We start from the raw sequence: 19,554 nt of genomic DNA on the forward strand, positions 1-19,554 counted from the left end.
ATCGCGGGGCGGCGCGACGGTGCCGTTGACAGCGGCGGTCGCGCCGGGAGCTGGCCGGGGAGGAGCGGGTCGGCGGCGCCGAGCTCCCGTCGCCCCTCCGCGGTATGGCTTTCATGGAGAAACCGCCGGCCGGCAAGGTGCTGCTGGACGACACGGTGCCGCTGACAGCGCAGATCGAAGCGAGCCAGAGCCTGCACTCGCACACGGTGAGGGCGGCGGGCCGGGCCGCGGCGCTGGGCTTTGAGGGGCGGCGACGAGGGGAGCCCGGGGTGAGGAGGGGAGCCCGGGGGGAGCGGGGCCGGGGGGAGCGGCGGCGTCCGGCTGCGGCGGGGCGGGGTGCGGCGCGGTGTCCCGCCGAGGTGCTGCGAGGTGGGGCGCGGAGGGCCGCAGCAGCGCCGTGCCGCCTCCGCCTGGCCCCGCGTGCCGGCGGCTCGGCGTGGCTCTGCGCGGCTCCTGCCTGCCGCCGGGCTCTGCCCGCGCTGTGACCCGGCGCGGCCGCTGCTGGGGCTCGGCTGTGCCCCGAACTTCGTCCGCCCGCAGGGAGGCCTCGCACCGCCCGCGCTCTCTGCTTTTCTCGTGATCCGTGACGGCTTTTAGGAGCGGCGATGGGTCCCGCCGCCTCGTTTCGGCAGCAGAGGCGAAGTTGCGCCGCGATGGGTCGCGCCCTGTCGGATGTCGGCGCGGTGCCGTCGCGCTCCCCGTGCAGGCGGTGCCGGCAGAGCTGCCCGGAGCGGCGTCTCACGGCCGGCCCGGCTGCCTGCAGGCCGCCTTCGTGAGCGCGCACCGACAGCCCTCATTATCTCCTGCCCGTGGTTGTTTTCCGCCTTGAGAACTGCGCTGTTAGGGGGTGAGCGAGCGGCGTGTGGCAGAGAAGCAGAGCGAGCCGGCTGCCGCTCCTGGCCGTGTGGGAGCAGCGATACTGGGCCCTGCGGCAGCAGCAGGCCGGCAGGCAGCGCGCTGTGCACGGGGCGGGCTGAGCCAAGCGGTCCGTGCTTCAGCAGCGTTATGCTGTGTGTTACTCTTCTTATACGTGAAGAGCTCACGTTAACTGATGCTCTTAGTCTTCCTCTGTTCAAAGTCTTCTCTTACAGATGTGGTGAACCTGGCAGGCCGTGGCATCCCCCTCTTGCATCTCCTGCTATACATGAGGCTGACCAGGTTTATATTCCAGCAGGCCTCGTGCTTCTGTCTGTTCTGGTGGCTGTGGGGTGTCTGCAGTAGGACCTGCAGAAGTTGTGTCACTTCTAGCGTTGCCTATTAGCAGCCCAGATCTGTTTCACTGTTAACTCATTTTTATTGTGGCTTGTTGCACTTCTCTGCAAGTGCAAGTGATGGTAGCAGCTTGTTGTGTTCCTTTGGCTTGTGTAAGTCTGATTAGGAAAAAAAAACCAACACAAAATCCTTTTAGAATGAGTATTCAGGAGCAGGCTTTGAATCCAGAGTGTGTGCTTGTTGCCTTGGCTGGGTGAGGTTGATGGTAAATGTCAGCCCCTCACCTTCCATCTCTGTACTCTGTTACTAATGGATGTTCAGAAACCTCAACTGATTTGTTCTGATCTTTTGTTAATAACAGAACGCTGAAGCACTGCGCCTTTTGATTTAAAGTCTGTCTCTAAGATACATCTATTAGTAATTGTTTGTTTTACTGCAGAAGCCCTGTTGATAGTTGAAAGATGATTTGAAGTGTCTGTAGCACAGATGGTTTGTAGAACAGCAGTGCAGGATAACCAAATTCAGGAAGCTGTAATGGAGCCCTGTGTTCGTGTTTGATGTCAGTTGAGTGTTTTGTCACTTTGGACACTTCAGCTTGTATCCCCAGGACCTGAGTGATTATTGCTGGTAATGCTATCTCTTGTTTGGTCTTGCCTGGTATAAATAATCCCACCAACAGATCCTTGTGCTTGAAGAGGTGCATAAATGAATCCTCTCTAAGAAATATGTAGCAGGTGGGGTGTAGTAGAAATGTTTCTGTGGTACATCAGGACTGTTACAGTTTGTTATGTTATAGTTGGAAGTAAGTAAGTTGCATTAACTCTTTGGTTTTGTCCCCCACCTTCAAGTGATTTCCTAACAAGGTGTAAGTCTTTCTTTCTTTTTCTATTTTTTCTATTCTTTATCCCTCCTAAAAACATCTGTAAAACTAAGCCTCCATCTGCCAGGTGTAGAAAATAGCTTGTGTTCTGAGCAACCAGTGAAGGAAAAGGTGGGGAATTTCAGGAAGGGCTCCATGACACATGAAACACCCAGCAGAAGGTTTGTGTCAATTGAATAGCTCGCTTCTCTATTGTTCTGAGCAGCTTCTGTTAGTTTAGGTTTGATACAGCAGAGTGAGTGAATATAAACCGAATGGCATTGAGTCAAGGGCTGTGCTTGGCAGGCACTGAGTTTCTCTTTCCTGGGGATGAAGATGAAGCTGAAAAATAAAACTGAAAGCAAAACCTGAAACGACTGCATTGTACCTGAACTGTCCAGAAAGCAGCAGGGACAGAGCTTGGAGCTGGAATGTTCTTTCGAGGGTTTGTACTTTCTGCTCAGTAAGAGCATGGCAACCCCCTCGGTTGTTTTTAGAACTTGAGGAAAGCAGCTGCAGAATGCTGTGGTTTGCTCACGAGCTCTCTGCTCTTTTCCAAGTGAAAAGAGCTGGAAGTTCTTCCTCGTGTTGGTACATCTGAGCTGGGCTGTAACCTCCGTGCTTCTGTGTGGCAGCAAGGACATCGTCAGCGGCGTTTGTCGTTCTGTGTTTCCTCCACGGGTGGCTGAAGGTGGAAACAACTCATTTTCTATGTTACCGAGTGGCACTGAGACACGAGTGGCTGTGGGGCACCTGCTGCAGGCTGGGTTCGTGCTGCTGGCAGGGCCACGTCCAGCCATTATGCAGGAAATGAAGCTGTTCTGTCGCTGCAGCGCTCCTTGGCTTCAGTGGGAGTGAGATGACATCCACTGTATGAAACCATTTGCAAGTGTCTCCACCTGATGCCAAATGCGTGCTGACAACAGGGAGGCACTTCCAGCACCAAAGCTTTTACACATCTTCGCTACTGAAATTGCTTCATGTTGCAGTTCTGTGTGCTCCCCGTCTAAAGGTGGCTTTCTCTGTAAGTTTTGGTAGCTGCATGCTTCCATAATCGCTTAGGTGTATGACACATCTGTACATACACGTTTCAGAGCACTTAAAAGTAGTAAAACCACTACTTCTAAACAGCCCTTCATTCTTCTCCAAAGCAATTTTCCTTTTTCATTCCTTTTCAAATTGAGGTTGAAGTAGACAGACAGCCAATTTTGCTCCAGTCCATTGCTGTCTGAACAGCACTTGGAAGCGAAGAGCTGAAATGAATCCCTCTTGTAACACACTCCCAGAAATTTTCATTCTCCACAAGTGAAGATGACTGTTGATGCTTCAGAAAGCATTTATGTTTTTCCTGTATTATTTCCTATTTTTTTTTCCCATGCAGCAAACAATGGTGCTCTGTCTTTCTGGAACTCCAGCGTTAGTTTAAAAGCTTGCAGAGGGCTTTGCCCATCTGCTTTACGAGGAGTTCAATCTCTACATGTTTGCCTTCACTTTGAAAAATGATTTCCTCAGATTACCTTTAGAGATGGCTTTGGGCAGGGAGCTCTTAGAGCTCACTCACTGGATGTTTGGACACACAGATCCCCCATAGCATGTGCTGAGGTTGACCTCTTGTTGAGAATGAGAGTGGTTTAGATTATTTAGAGTATTCCAACCTTATGGTTTCCAGTAGTGAACGTGCTGAGTGAGAATGGCATGGGCTGCAGGCAGAGTATTGCCTCCTTAGAGATCCTGCAGTGTAACCTTTGTTGAGTGCTGAGTCTTTCCCAAGCAGTACAATGCATTTCCCTTTCTGACAAAGGCCGTGGCAGTGCAGCACATTGGATGCCCTTGTTTCTCCCCAGAGCTTTCCTTGCTCAGTACATTTCATGATGTGTAAACGCGTGTCCTATTTTTCCCGTAGTCGTCCTACTTCATTGCTGTCCTTGTTGAGCAGCTCACACTGCCACAAAGCCACACAGCCACTGTGGAACTGTGTGACATCCCCAGACACGTGCAGTGCAGGTAAGCATCACTGCTGCAGCATCAGAGGGGCTGGGAGCAGTGAGTGCTGTGGGGAAGGAGGACTCTGCCCGCAGGGAGTGCTGAGCTGAGCAGTTTGCCTCGTTTGGTTGCTGCTTTTCACATGGGGGATTTTCTAAGTAAACATTTAAAAGATCTTATTAGAAATAGTTTCAGTGCAGCCTACTTACGCAGGGATTGCGTTCATGCTTCATTAGGCTTTCCTCTCTTTAATGCTCACAAAATAAAGCTCTTTCAAACTTGCAGTTGATGTGATCTGAAGGTGACCTGGATCCCTGTAGTGGTTGGCTTTTCAAGCCTGTTGGATTACAAGATGTAGAGCAGAAATCTGTGAAATAGGCTGACTGTCCTGAGCCAGAAATTTGGAGATGATTTTCGTGGGAAAACAGACCATATTACCCAGTATTGGCCAGGGAGGTTCTACTTTTAATGATATGAACTTTTAATGATATGATAATGATATGAACATTGCTCTATTTGTTTTTTTTTCTGATTTCATCTCTGCAAAAGCCTTCTCTTCCATTTGCATTCTGTTTATGAACTAGGAAAGATGATAAACAACAGTGTTAAACATTTTGACGTGTTGGGGTCAAACGGCTTTCCCTTCTCCCTGCACTGTTTTCCTCTTTCTTGTTTAGCAGAGCAGCAGGAAATGATCCTATAGGTAAAAGTGCTTTGCTTGGCATCTTTAAGCGTGTGTGTAAATATGTGTATTGAACTGCTGGCAGACTGAACTGGTGGCAGGAACTGGCTCAGCAGTGCTGAGCAAAGCAGTAGACATTCAGACCTGACTGCATGGGATCCGGGGTTGGGGTTAGAGGAGAGGGTCTGTGTTGGACCCACGTGTCACGCTGTTGTGTGGGGTTGTTCCAAGAGCCAGGGCCTGTCTGTGCCAACTGGCAATCTTTGTGAAGTCCCTTGGTAAACTGAGTCCTGGAAAAAATGTTGAGCTGTTCATGTAGGAGTGAAGACATTGTGGGAATGTCTGTGTGACTCGAGGGAAAGCGCAGCTAATTTAGGCCTTGATGAGCCTGGCTTTAAATACCCAGCATGTTCAGCAGGACTGGGCTTAGTTAGTTGGTAGCCTTCTCCAAAACCTGGTCTGTCGGGTTTGTCTATCCTATACGATGCAGCCAAACAGTGTGTCTGTCTTGCTACACTTGCATTTTTTCCTGTGGGCACAGTCTCTGTCCCACTGACATCAGACCGACTCAGTCTAAAATTGTTGGAAATCATTATTTTTTCTGAGCAGAATTTGACACCTTTTGTGTGCTGAGGCGTTTTCCTTGCAGAGCTGGAAGCTCTTTTTTGGCCCTATGGACACGGTGCTGGTTGGGATCCCACAACAAGCTCATCACTGCACTGAGGCAACTTCTGTAAAACTCAGCATGCCATGCTCTGCTGGGCACGTGTGACTGGGGCAGTGCTGGCAGTGGGGCTGTCTTGCTTATTATGGCTTCTCTACTGTAGCTATTCTTGGACTGTTGGTCACGTCAGCTGTGGCAAACAAGACAGAAGATCATTCAGGTGTTGTCATTGGTTGCATTGGCCAAGTGGTGCTGAGTGCCAGTTCTTCATTGCCTTCAGCACTGATGGAGGAGCGTGCTGGGACCTGCTTTCTCAGAACAGCCGCTTCTACACAGCGATGCTCTCTTGTTGTACAGCGTAAACAAGGTGCTCCATTAATGCTTGAGGGCACCCAAGCAGAACTGGATGGGAGAACACTGTGGAAAAAATAGCTGTGTCCCCATCATGTTTTTGTAATACAGTCTTCCTGTGAAAATGAGATCTGAGCGCAGGGAAGGAAATGAGAGCTGTTTATCACCGTGCTGTGCAGCAGAGATGGCTGTGGTATTGATCGGAGCAGCGGTGTGTGCAGGATGCTCTGACAGTCAGTTAATGAATGATGTGCTCTGCTGTCCTGAGTGCCTCGTGGAGTACAGCAGGGAAGGTTAATTGCTGGGTAACGAGGGATTGGGCAATGATTCTGCTGCTTTCAAAACACTAGAAGAGATGAATGACTGAGCGTGGTGAATCATCCCTGATGTGGGTTTTTTTGGAGAAATAGCCAATGTTCCTTCGAGACTTGCTGAATAAGCAGTTGCTGCATTTTTTGGCAGCGAGTGAAACAATCTCTTCCTACTTCCCAAAATGCAGTAACAGCCACAAAATAGGGAAAGTCAAGGAAAGTTAACTTTAGTTGTGGATCCTGGTTTCCATGCGTCCATTTCCACATGTCTGCATGTCACAGAATTTCCAAACGTGATTCTGTTGGTTGAGGTGGAATTGCCTCTGGGATTTTGTTACCACTTGTGAAGGTTTGTGCTTCCTGTTTTGCAGGAAAATGATGGTAATGTCAAATGGGTAATAGGAGAGAATATGGGGAGCACATAAGTGTGACTTGCTGAATATGGGCACTTTAATTCTAGTATCAAAGTTACACGCTTTGGTTTGTGACATCTTGGATTTCATAGACTCATCAAAGTTGGAGAAGACATCTGGGATCATTTAGTTCCAGCCCAGCCCCACCGTGCCCATGGCTGCATCCCTCAGTGCCACATCTCCATGGTTCTCAGACACCTCCGGGGCACTGAGTGCCCACCTCCATTTCTGTCACTTCCATCTCAGCTGCTGGAATACTGAGCATTTTACGTGGCTTTGGTTTCCATGCTTCCTGGTCTTGAATTTGTTCTCAGGATGTGTGGTTCAAAATTGCAATTTGATAGCTGTTGCTGATAAAGGGGATTTTAAATGAATTTGAGAAAATGAAATAAATAGCATTCTTGCCTGAGCAGCACTGTGCTTTGGAAGAAAAGCCCAGTAAATAAATCCTGGATTAGTTGAGGCTGATAGATGGGATTCTCTGGTACATTTTTGTTCTTCAGTCCTCAAGCCTTTACCTTGGTTTCACTTAGAAGAATTAGTTCTGTGTGCTCTCAGAGGCAGCTCCCAAAACCAGAAGACGTCTCATTGTATCTGAAAGAGGTTAATTACTCATAAATGCCCATCTTGAATTGCTAACTGCAAACTAAATGTGTAACACTGCCTGGATCAAGCTCTCGAATGAATGATGTGTTCAGTATGCAGGTAGAGGCCAGATGTGTAGATGCAGTTATTGTTACATATTAGACAACTTGGCCATAAAAACTCAAGGTGATGGAAGTGCCTTTGTTTTTTTCCTTATTTCTTCATTGCTTACTCATGGTAATTTGGAATGCATCATTGATTTTAATATCTGAAGAAACTGTAGGGCATGATGCTCTGCTCTGGCCTTTCTGTTTCTGCAACACTGAAGTTGCATGAAGAATGTTTGAAAGTTTGTAGTGGGGTGAGAGAAGTCATGGAACCTGAATAGCAAACTGTTCAGCATGTGAAGTGTGTGTGCTGCAGGCGGCGGCTGGCAGGGCGCTCACACACCGCTTGGCACAAGGGCGGAGAGTTGTGCTTTATGAATGTAATTGAGGTGGAAGGATGATCAGTCGTTGAAATCTGAAGGAGGTTGGCTATATCTGCATATTTAATGTATAAATAGGTAGTATTAAGTTTGCCCTAGAAATGAAGGATTGCCATCTTGAGAAACTGGTGCGTTGGAGTTATGCATACTGTTGTGGTGACCTTTTTCACACTGAACTGATGAGAAGTTGGGCAGCTGATGGGGTGGCGGTGGGTCCTGTGGTGGTTGAGACAGTAATTCTCCAGGACCAGAGGCTGGATTTCTCATTGTTGAGAGAGCTCTTTCCCTAAGTGAGGGACAGTGTTGAGTGCTTCATTCCGCAAGCTCTTGGACCCCTGCATAGCAGAGGGGGGGCAGCTGGCCATGGGTCTTCACCTTGAAGCTGAAAATCTGGATCTGGATTTTCTGCTTCTGAGCGTTTCCTAACTGGGATGTGGTCACACTTGGAGCCGTATCTAATAACGTTGTTCAGCTCATTAGTTCTTGTTCCTAACCACTTTTTTCTTTCACTAGGAATACATAATCCGTGTTCAGAGAGGAGTTTCAGCGGATAACAGTTGGCAGGTAATTTCTTAAACTCTGGTTCATGAACCATGATGCCTCTCAGGAAGAATTTGAAGCTCTTTCTAGCTTCTGAAATGTGAACTGGAGAGGGAAATAGTGATTTAAATTGAGAACATCAAGTATTTGAATGCTCAAAAGCTGAGAAAGTGTTATTGCCAGCTGCAGAAGGCTCTGCTGATAGAATGTCTCAGGAAAACAGGAAAAGTCTCTGTCATGGTGTGATTACTGTACATTGGTACGGCTGTCATTTTTAATTCAAATACCAGTTTGCCTTCCTCAGTACTAAAATCACAGCCCTGCTAATGCACAGCCAGTAAAACCTAGAAGTAGAGATGAAGGTGGTCATGAAAAGTTATTGCTTCTCATACAGCTCTAATATAGCAGAAGTACACTGTTTGCAGGCAGCCGCTGACAAATATTTTTGGGAAAGCTGTTTGGAACAATATTCAGACCTGCATCTCTATTCTGGTCAAGATGTCATTGAAAGCTCTTTTCTGTGCTCTGGCAGCACGTCATACATCCAGAAGTCACACGTTTGTACAGAAATGGCTAAAAGATGAAGAGAGTTACAAATGGGAAATGCTTCTCTCCGATGGGTGGAATAAGGGTAAATGGGTAATGAGAAAAGTGATGTGTTTCCTCAGCTCATCTTTCTATCTTGCAGATTGTGAGGCGATACAGTGACTTCGACTTGCTTAATAATAGCTTGCAGGTAACTTCTACCCCGATACATGAATATAAAACATCAGTTGAAATGATACGTGTATGACACGGCTTGTGATGGTTTTGTTTGTTACAGTAAAGAAAAAAAATAGAGACTTGCATAGCTGTAAACCGATTTCAAGTGTAACTCAAATATATGCTTTTCACTCTCAGTTTTTCTCTTGTAAAATTTAAATTATAATTTCAGCATCAGTAGCACCCATTTACATAGAAATGGTGAGACTGGCAGACAGTGAATCTGTCCCTTCAGTACTGCAGCTCGTTCCGGTTTGGCGTGTTATTATTTGTTCCCCCTTTGATTTGAGGAAAGCCAAGGCACATACCAACATTATAAACTCAGCACTGAAGTGCTATGTGTCTCATTATTTATATTGGTCTAAAAGCACTTCCAGATGCTGCTTATCATGTGATGGATTTCTGTATCTCTGGGAAGTGTTCCTTAGTTAAACACTGGACTTACTGTGTGTATTCTTTTGCTTTTTAGGACAATTATTTCTTTTTAGTTGGTGTGGGAAAAAGCAGGGACATGAGTGTGTTTGGGAGAAGGGGGGTGAGCTGGCATCTCCAGGAGTGAAACTTGTCACTTGGGATTTCCACAGGACTAGGGAAGCCAAATAAAAAGTGACACTGTGATTTGAGGTTGGATTTGTGTGACTGATTGCCCCCCATCATCAGGAGCTGAATACTGCTTTTGCTCCCTTCCTCACCCCCCACCAGATCAGATCAGCTGTCTGCTAGGTGAGCCTCCTTGAGCAAAACCATGTTGGGGAGTTGAGTTGTGTACTCTGATAGGATGGGAATCATTTGAAGCAGACTAGAAGGTAGATAGGGGGGCTAATTGGTTGTAACTCAGTACATGCAATGTGGTTGAGTTGTATAATTATTTTACTGAACACACAGCAGCACACAGTAACTCTTGTCATGACCTAGAAACTTACGTGATGTGCTGAATAAATGCAGTACAAAGGTGTCTTCTGCTCCAAAGGAATCCAAGGGTGAAGATTAGATAAGCACCCATGGGAGCACAAGGAAATGAAGTGGTGCTGGTCAGCACGGTGAGCATACAGTGCTCATTGGAGTCTTCACCATTGCCAAGTTTTGGTGGAGATGGCAGAGAACCAATTTTGAGAAGGCTTTAGAGAGATGGAGAGTTCTTTTTTCAGTCTTCTACAACAAGTTCCTCTTAACTGGGGGGACAGAACATTAAGGTGTTACAGGGCTTTGTTACCTTCTTGCTTAACTTTCACATGAGCCAAGTCTATTGGAAAAGGTACTGGGCATTTGACTTCAAATTTAGGTGGAAGGTGTGATAAGCAAAGGTAAATAGCTTACATATGATGCAGTAAAGAAAGAGGCCTTTGTATCTGAGGCAGAGGTGAATGATAACAGTGAAGGGCTCTGGGAATTATTTGGTAGAACTTGTGGTATGGGCCAAGGAGGAATTTGAAATGAGGGAAAGAGTCTGCAGTGACAAGGTACTGAGATCTGGGACAACAGCATCAGCTCCTTGGATGATTAGAAAAGATCAAAATGAATCATCAGGACATTCCCCTCTAAGTTAGTTATAATGATATGTAGAGGGCAGCTAAATTAATAGCTCATCTTCATTAGCTCTTCATTTCCTTCAGTGAAAACTACTGCACACGCCCTCAGTCTCCAGCTCCTGCTTTTTTCTGCTTTTATAGACTGGAAAGCAAAGTTGCATCTCTGCTTGGAGAAAAGCCTTTTCTGGCTGCTGTAGAGCCACTGCCTGAGGTGTCATCTTCAGCCCAGCAGAGGTGAATTTAGAGCCTTTACCAAGGTTGCACAGCTCTGCTTCTGTCAGCCACCAGTGCTCCTTCAGACAGGGCTTGGGAGATGGCAGACAATAGGTGATAAGAAGCATGTTAAATTGCAGTTTTCCCCTGCTGTTCTGTTCTTAAGCTTTTTTATAAATTGCATAGATTGCTCTGAGGTGCTGGCGCTGAGGTTTTCTGATCCATTAAGACATGCAGCATTCCTCGGTTCTTTCCATCCAGAACTGTAAGCAACAGTATTTCATCAAAGTCCTCAGGTCCCATGACTTGTTAAACAATGTAAACTCTCATCTTGTGCACGGTGAGATTGATTAAAACAACAACAAAAGAAACTAAAACCTCCAGACTCCAAAAACAGTAAAAAAAAATGAAGTGAACACTGGGTACAGGATTTACAGCAAGATGCCTGGCTTTCGTGAAGCATTTTATTGCAGCTTTTGAGCAGGCTGGGGCTTGAAGATAAGAAAAGTTCCTGGTTCTGCTGTAGCACAGCCCATCCAGAGCCACTGTGTGCTGGGAAGGTCAGGACCTCTGCGAGGTGGGGGCAGTGGTGGTGTTGTCACCGTGCTCTGGGTTTTGGAGATAAGTACAAAAACCTGGGGGGTGAACACTGCTTTCTGCTGAAAAACAGCAGATGTGAGATTTATTGGAGGGGGGAAAGGAGTAATAGTTTGAAAACTTGTGAACTCAAGTCCTTTTCTCTCTGATGGTAGCTAGCTGTCAGGTCAAGAAGATAAAGGTGATTATGACTGGACGTGCTTTTCAAGTGAGTAATGTCAGAAATGCATTTAGTTTCTACTTAGAAGCTCTGTTGAATTGAAGGAGCGGTCTGCCAAATGCGGGCCTTGCATGCCTGTGGTGTTAGAGCTGATTTGGAGAATTGCAGGTTGTAAGTGATGCATTGTTGCTCTGGGGTTTATTCCCAGATGTTTTTTTGCTTTCCCCAAGGGTGTGTAAAAGAACTATAATGAAAGATCAGTGGACAGGATGATTTGGGTTAACATCTGCAATATAGACATAGTTGTCGTTCTTTTTCAGGCTGTGGTTTGTAGTCAGAGCCAGAGGCAGCACCAGGGTTTGATGGGGGGGAAGCAACTCATGGGTTCAGAAGGAGGAAGAAAAAAGGAAAGAGATTGCTGCCTCTGCCACAGCTGGTTGAACTGGTCCTTCCTCTCTCCACTGGTTGAAATGAGGATTGTTCAAGCCCCCCCACCTTCCTCTGAGTGACTTGTTTGCTTTGCAAGTGGGGGTTACTGCACAGAGTGTAACTGATTGCTGTGATGCACGTTTCTAAAAGATAACTCCCGTGGAGACTCTGCACACCCCGGGCAGGTGCTTAGGTCTGCAGGACAGTTGTGTGTTAGCAGTGTGAAACATTGATTGTGGCTATTCATGTGTTGTAATTAAATATAAGCAGTGTGCAGCCTGCGTTTGTTTTCTAATGATGATCTCTCTGATCTCACCCACTTAACGCTTTGGGCAACTTTGGAAAAGTTGCACTGTATCTGAAATTACAGATTTGATATACTGAAATAAGGGCTTTAAGCTACCCATAAAAGCAGTGGAGGCAAGAGGAAAGTTGTTAATTTGTACTTCTTTAAATAAAAAAACACAAATCTTGCCAGGAGAAAATGATAAGGTGTGTGCACAAAGGTATGTAATAGCATTTGGCTGAAATGTAGCCATTTGGAGTCTGAAAGCTCTGTGCTGTGATCTTAAATGCACGACTCACCAGCAAAAATTGATCTTGCATTTTCAGCGTTGTTCCATTTATGAAGCTCTTCACACTGGGATGCAGTGTGCACAGCTATTGTCTGACTGCCTCTCCCTGATAACAGTACTTTGAAACAAAACATAGGAGCTTACATACATACAGTGTGGAAAGAATTATCTGGTAGTCAGCTCGCTGCTAGGAGTCTTACTTTCTGTGCTGTTAGTTTACATCCCCGAGGCACTTTAAGAGCACCGTTAGTAATTTTTCTTCTCTGTTTAAGATCTCATCTCTAAGTCTACCTCTTCCTCCAAAAAAACTGATTGGAAACATGGAGCGTGAATTCATAGCAGAAAGACAGAAAGGACTGCAGGCCTATCTCGATGTGATTACTTCCCATCACATACTGTCTAACTGTGAACTGGTAAAAAAGTTCTTGGATCCAAACAGCTATTCTGTAAACTACACTGGTAAGTGGGGAACTGTAAAACCGCATTACAGCTTCACTGCAGCATGTGTGCGTGTCTTCCAGCCGTGCTGGTGGGGATTTACACTGAAGCATGTTGCAGCAGAGGGAGGGGGGAGCAACCATCACAACCATTGCATATCATCACAGGCCCAGTATAGCAGTGTTTGCCCAGGTCTGTGGATGAGTCGTGCTGTGACAGCCAAATCCAGGTGTTTAAATTAACATCTATATAATCTGAACCTGAGGGGGGGGGAGGAAATGAAACTGAAATGTGTTTTCGCAGTTGGTGAATGGGAGGATTGGTGTCTGGAAGTTATTTATCAGGGGTAAACCAGCTGGTCAGTTCTGCAGGTTGCTCTCACCGCTGCTCTTCTGAACGCAGAATCTCGCAGTCGTAAGGGTCAAATCAACAGAAACAGCTGCTGTCATCTTGTCTAGCTCTCACTGCCAGTTAGGGCTGCAATATTTCGTAGAACTAATTGTCTGAGATATGTTTGATGTTTTTTCAAGGCTTGAGTGAAAGCCTTCCTCCCCCCTCACGTGGAAAATCACTGCAGCCCTTCAGATGATACCTCAGTGATCAGTTCTCTTCATTATTAAATGTCTCTCCTTTAATTTTCTCTGGCTTCGGCCACTGGAAACTGCTAGAATTTGTTGATCAGACCAAAAAACTTCCTCTTCATGAAACCCATCCTTAGATTTACTTCACAGGCAGACTGACTCTTTGCAGAATGCAAAGCTTGTTTTCATAAAAGCACAGCCTGCTCAAGCAGGAACTTACTGCTTCCTTTTTACTTGTCTTTTTGCTCTCCCTTTATGTAACGTTCTGTTTTCAACTTCAAAGTGCAAAGAACATTTCCCGAATGCTTATGATAAGCCGTGGAGGAGATGTAAATTGTTAGTAACTCTCAGGATGCAGTTTGTCTGGCTAATGCTGAGCAAGCAGTTTGAATCCCGTAGGAGATACAGTGACTTCTGTGTTAATTCTGAGTGCTTTCATCAAGACTATTTTTCCTTCTGCAAGTTGCAGGGAGGTTAGTAGCAGTGAGGTGGTTGCCTGTGGTCTTTGGAGACAGCATCAGTGTGTCATCTTTTAATATAGCAGAGAGCTGGCATTTAGTGCACTGTTCCATTTTTCTTAGCATATTTTTAGATTGAGAAGTTCATGTGCAGAAAAATATGGTGCATTCTTACCTTTTTGTTGTGCTCCTAAGCCAAGATAAGCTGTGTTTGAGAAAACTCCTTGCTGGCATGATTCCCTTTCTGCACTTGTTGTCATCACTTCTCACAGATTTCTCCTCCAATGTGCTCATGAATACACTGGTTGTATTCTCAGCTGTGGGAGAGCTCAGTAAACAGAAGTGTGTCCTTTCCTTTTTTGTTTTCCTTTTCTTTTTTTATCTTTTTTTCCCTTTTTCCTTTCTTTTCCTCTCAGAAATGAATATTGGATCACAATAGTTGGAAAAATATCTTATTAAATGTACAGTAAGGAGGTTTACAAGGTAGCACTTCCATAGGTATGGCAAAAACATTTTCTGATCTACTGTAGGGTATTCTTTGTGTGAGAAGTCTTTCCTATGAGCATTAGATTTAGACTTGGGAATGTAGATGTAGTAGAAATAGAATGCAAACTCAGTAGGCCATGCTTTCTGAAGGCAGTGCTTTCTGTTTTCTCTGTGGATTTGAGTTCTCAGGTTATAAATGCAAATGCCTTCTAAGTGTGGTTTTATCTGATTTCCTTTTAAAGTGATTTTGCTGACTGAGTCTGAAATCCCGCAGGCTTGAACCTTACCTTAACAATGTAAAAATCACATTAAATGGTCTCTTATTTTTTTTTTCTCCCCAGAAATTGCCTTACAGCATGTTTCAATGTTCTTCCGATCAGAGCCAAAGTGGGAGGTAGTAGAACCATTAAAAGATATAGGTAAGAAGAGCATGTATGCACAAAAGCTTGCTGTGTTTTTTCCAATGAGTTGTCATAATCTATCATTGCTTACAAACTTTGTCCTGCATGTAGGCCGTGTGGTTTAGCAGGGCTTTAATTAAAACTGGTGATGACTCTTTTCTTGCAGGTTGGCGAATACGTAAGAAATATTTTTTAATGAAGGTAAAGAATCAACCAAAGGAACGGCTGATGTTAAGCTGGGTACGTGTTCTTTCGTCTTATTCTCAAGTCTTTCATAATGAACTTGCCTTATTTCACTTATATTGGCTACCAGGTAGGAGTGACAGCCAGTGTTAAGAGTTCAGGCTCTGAAGGCCTCGAGCCGTCGTGTAGGTGGGTGATGTGGAAACTTCTTTGTGAGGTTTGCTGAAGGGTGGATATTGCTGAAGCCTGCAGTAGAAGGGAAGATGGTTTTGGTACAGAAGAAGGTGGAGATTGATGCTTTATTCGTTCACAGTCCGCACAGTCCCTCAGTTGGGGCTTGGCAAAGTTCATTCAGTGGTAGCAATACGGGTCAGCTACCAGGGAGGAAGCAGGCAATAAGACATACTGTCAGATGTTTTGTATTGTGAAACCATGACCTTATGCAGCCCTCTAATTTTTTTTTTTTCCACGTAGAATTTCCTTCCTTGCACTTCAAAATATATGTTGAAGCATTTGCCTTCATTTATAAGAGCAGAATATAGATCAAATGTTATGGAATGTCACATCAATTGTGATACCTTTCTTTTCCTATTTATTTTTAGGCTGATCTTGGCCCTGATAAATACTTGTCTGACAAAGACTTACAGTATGCTGTGAAACTTCTTTCTTCCTGTTCTGTGAGTATTAGTTGAAGACCTTTCAATTATTCCAGCACAAAATAAGTGGTTGCAAAGGCTGATCTTGCAAAAACACACGTAGTCTAGTAGACATGATTTATAATTTCAGAGTTGCTTTCATTTAAAGGTGTGTGAACTTTTTAATTAAGTTTCCCACACAGTATGAAGTAACATATTCTCAGCACAAATAATAATCCTGCTGAATTGTTGCAGGGCTTTCGGAGTTGTGGCTAATTGTATTCTTCTCTTCTGGTGCTGTACTGTGAGATCACGTGCTTTTATTTCATTTTCTCAACGCTTTCAGGCTGTTGGGATATTTTTCTAACCAGAATACTGGGAACATTCTTGGGCAGCAGAGGAATGAGTGTCATTATTTTTTCAGTTCTTTGAATTTTAGACAGAAACATCATGTTAGAGGTACAGGGCCAGATTATGAAACTCTCATGTTAAGAATCCAGCAGGCATCTCTGAAAAACTGGACTGGCTGAAAAGAATGGAATTTCAGATGGGTAAACCTCTGTGTGCTGCCCAGAAACCTGGAAGATGCCCACACTACAAGGGGCAACAAAGCTTTTAACTCCGAAACAATCTGAAGCTGATGCATTAAAATAAGATATGAATGAGAAGTCTTTTCCTAACTAGCAATTTCAGTTAGTGTATGTGTTGCACGTGTTATGTATTTCAACATGTACTTCTCATTTGGTTTCACAGTGTTGCTGGAAGTCGTTACAATGATTTCTAAAGACATGGAACTGTTACAACAATTGTTACTGCTGGGTTTTCTTGTCTGCCATAATTGTATAAACCCTGAATAGATTAATTAGCTTAGCATGGCTTAAACCTGCAGTAAAGCTGCTCACGCGTTAAGGGTTAATTGAGATGGATTCTTCATTTATCTAAACCACCAGTCTTTTTTCTTTTTTTAATAAAAAGCATAATGGATTTTTCTTGATTCTATGTGAATGTTTAACAGTGTTCTTGTGGAGTTTGCATTTACTTTAAGAGTGAATAACCAGAGCAAATGTCACTGGCAGAATCCATTTTATTGCTTACAGCACGATTCAGACAGATCTTATCTTTCTCATGAATCAAGAAGAAATGAATTACAGGATATGTCACCTGAAACTTACCTACAGTTTCTTCTTTTGGTAGCATCCCTATATTTACAGAGTCACTTTTGCCACCGCCAGTGAATCTTCAGCACTGGTTATTAGACCATTCAATGAAAAAGGGACGCTAAAGGACCTGATTTATAAGGTAATGTCTTCTCTTTTCCCCCACCTCAAATGGTTGAATATTTGTTGGAACGTCCATAGTGTGTCTTTTCTGAAGCTGTTACCCTCTATTGCTAGGCGAACTAAGACAATTCCTGGCTTTTCTGAGCCTGATGCTTCATGTGTGTCATTCTTTTAAAGGCCAGACTGAAAGATCCCTTCCTGAAGAAGTATTGCAATCCTAAGAAAATTCAAGGTCTCGAACTTCAACAGATAAAGACATATGGAAGACAGATACTAGAGGTATTTTTTTCTTTCTTTCTTTATCATACTTTATTTATACGAAGGTTTTTGTGGTGGCTTTTTTTTTTTTTTAATTTAGTAGTGTTTGTTTGCTTGTTTTTATGTTTTGGTGTTGGTTTTTCTGTGGGTTTTTTTTTTTTTTTTTTTTAGCACAACAGTGTTACTAGAAAAAATAGACAAACTTTTTGTGCAGGCAAGATTCCTTTGGCAGCAGACTTCAAAGTTAAATGTAAATTGAGCTGAACTGCTAAGAGCTGAATTTAGATACATATGAGGCCTGTTCTGACTGATGGGGAAAAAAAGGAAAGAAAAAATAACAAGGCAGCTATTATATGTGCAGCTGAGGTGGGAGAGAGGTGCTAATGTTTCAGAAAATTAGTTTAGCTGACTTCTTTGCATCCCTTTATCCTCACAGAAGTTTTTTCCCATTGGGGTGAAAGGGAAAGAAGTAATTCATAGCCTATGAAAAATGGGCCACAGAGTCATTGTCACTGAATGTGTGGGCTTTTAAACTATGGTATTTGGTAAAACTGTGACTTTTAGTTTCCAGGTCTCTTTGGGAAGTGTCTTTGAGCTCTGAGCATAGCATCAGCTGTGTGCTCTCTGAGAAATGTTACCAGTGAAATAGGAATGGATAGAATGGATAGTCAGCCAAAGGTGGAGTAGATAGAAGATCAAGTTTAGCAGGAGTTGCAAACCAGAGGCCTCACTTGTTATGTGTCTGCTTTTGTATTGGAGCATCTGAGATCTTGAGACCATCAGGACATCTTGTGACCGTGCTTCTGTCTTGGATTTTTTTCAGGTATTGAAATTCTTGCATGAGAAGGGATTTCCGTATGGCCATCTTCACTCTGGCAATGTAGTGCTGGATGGGGACACGTGCAAGTTGCTGGATCTGGAAAATTCCTTGTTGGGACTTCCATCCTTTTATCGATCGTACTTTTCACAGTTTCGAAAAATTAATGTAAGTTTCAGAAAATCAATGTACCTTACTCTGACACCTCCCTTTATCCGCACCCTGAGATTGTGGAGAACCTGTAGACTCCTAGCTATTAAAAACTACGTTTTGCTTATTTGAAGGGTGCCTATTTATTTTAGGCTTATGCAGCAAAATATGATCTTCCTACAAAACTATGTAACAAAATTTGCCCTGTTGTAGCCATACAGTCTTTTAGCCAGCATCTTGGCTTGGCTCTTAAATGCTCATTGCAATAAATTAAGTAGAGCATCACAAGACAGCTGCTTGCTGACCTTGCTAAACAAGTTCTACTGTGTTGTCAAAGGAATGATCAAAAGTTCACGGTTAGTCCAAGCTTGCTAGTGCCATCAAAGCTCTAAGCCTCCTCCAGTACAAGAAACCACTTCTGTCTAAACATGATTCAAAAATCTCTGAATTATGCTGTCTGGGAACTTACCTTGCGCAGCTATTTACCTTCGCTAGGAAAATGTGCTCAGCTCTGATTTGCATCAATATACAGTTCTCCAAACTGCTGTCTGTGAGAAAAAGTTTTCTCCTTACACATTTTTGTAGAACTCCACAGTGCTATCATGCTTGCATCATCTCTAACTGAAATACAGCAGTAACTTCTTTGCTTGGGGTATGAAGATTTCATTTGAGTTTCAAATTGTGCAGGGTTAGACTGTGGTTAGAAACTGAATGGTTCCTCTTTTCAACATTCAAATGCAAGACCACTCTTTTTGCTCATTTGTTAATACATGTTTTAAAAGAAGTTGTGGATAAACTAAGCAGTTCTAGCAAGTTGTGTTTTTACTTTTCTTGCTTTTCTTCCTCTACAGACTTTAGAAGGCATTGATGTACATTGCTTTGGGCACTTACTGTATGAAATGACATACGGAAGACCCCCAGATACAATTCCAGTAGACAGCTTCCCTCCTGCACCATCAATGTCTGTTGGTTAGTATACGATCGAGACCGTGGCAGCCTCAGCTTCCTGGCAACTCTCACCTTGTGCTTAAGCAGAAGTGCTCTGAAATAGCAACCTAAAACCTTCACAGCCTGTGCCTGGAAATGGTTATTTAGTAATTTTTAAAAATAGAAAATGTTCTTCCTCAAATATGTAGCATATAAATATAGACATATTTTTAACTGAATGATAAAACTGTGTGTAGTAATTAGATGTCTGGATCCCCTGGCCTCATGTCTAACATTCTTGAAAAGTTTTTACATGTAACAATAACATAATAATAAAAACCACATGTCATAAAGCTTCATCACCACTTAGTTGATGGAATACTTAGAGGAACATAATATAAAGTGTCAGACTTTCATTCTAAATTGTTTGCTGTCCTGCAGCGCAGAAATGTGTCCATTCTTATTCTTTCTTTGATAGTGTCTGTGTTGGAATCCATTCTGACTTGTGAAGCTATGAAGAATGGCATGCCAACTGTTTCACGGCTCTTACAGATGCCGTAAGTTTTAATGTGTTTGTTTTATGCTCAT

General features: G+C 43.9%; 1 protein-coding gene across 4 annotated transcripts in view; it reads left to right on the forward strand.

Annotated features, from left to right (window-relative positions):
* The first annotated feature begins 48 nt into the window (after window positions 1-48).
* The window catches only part of PXK (PX domain containing serine/threonine kinase like), a 31,776-nt gene continuing 12,270 nt past the window's right edge, over window positions 49-19,554 (forward strand). For all 4 annotated transcript variants that reach the window (XM_042880796.1, XM_042880797.1, XM_042880799.1 and 1 more), the window contains exons 1-12: window positions 49-206; window positions 8,061-8,111; window positions 8,776-8,823; window positions 12,625-12,811; window positions 14,657-14,734; window positions 14,883-14,956; window positions 15,502-15,576; window positions 16,729-16,833; window positions 16,992-17,093; window positions 17,896-18,057; window positions 18,891-19,008; window positions 19,445-19,523. In XM_042880796.1, coding sequence (XP_042736730.1) covers window positions 105-206; window positions 8,061-8,111; window positions 8,776-8,823; window positions 12,625-12,811; window positions 14,657-14,734; window positions 14,883-14,956; window positions 15,502-15,576; window positions 16,729-16,833; window positions 16,992-17,093; window positions 17,896-18,057; window positions 18,891-19,008; window positions 19,445-19,523 — 1,181 coding nt within the window. In that variant the 5' untranslated portion in view covers window positions 49-104. The remainder of the gene's footprint in view (window positions 207-8,060; window positions 8,112-8,775; window positions 8,824-12,624; window positions 12,812-14,656; window positions 14,735-14,882; window positions 14,957-15,501; window positions 15,577-16,728; window positions 16,834-16,991; window positions 17,094-17,895; window positions 18,058-18,890; window positions 19,009-19,444; window positions 19,524-19,554) is intronic.

This window comes from Lagopus leucura, unplaced genomic scaffold, assembly GCF_019238085.1.
Source record: "Lagopus leucura isolate 7727_CA_CO unplaced genomic scaffold, USGS_WTPT01 Super-Scaffold_100028, whole genome shotgun sequence".
NCBI classification, from domain to species: domain Eukaryota; kingdom Metazoa; phylum Chordata; class Aves; order Galliformes; family Phasianidae; genus Lagopus; species Lagopus leucura.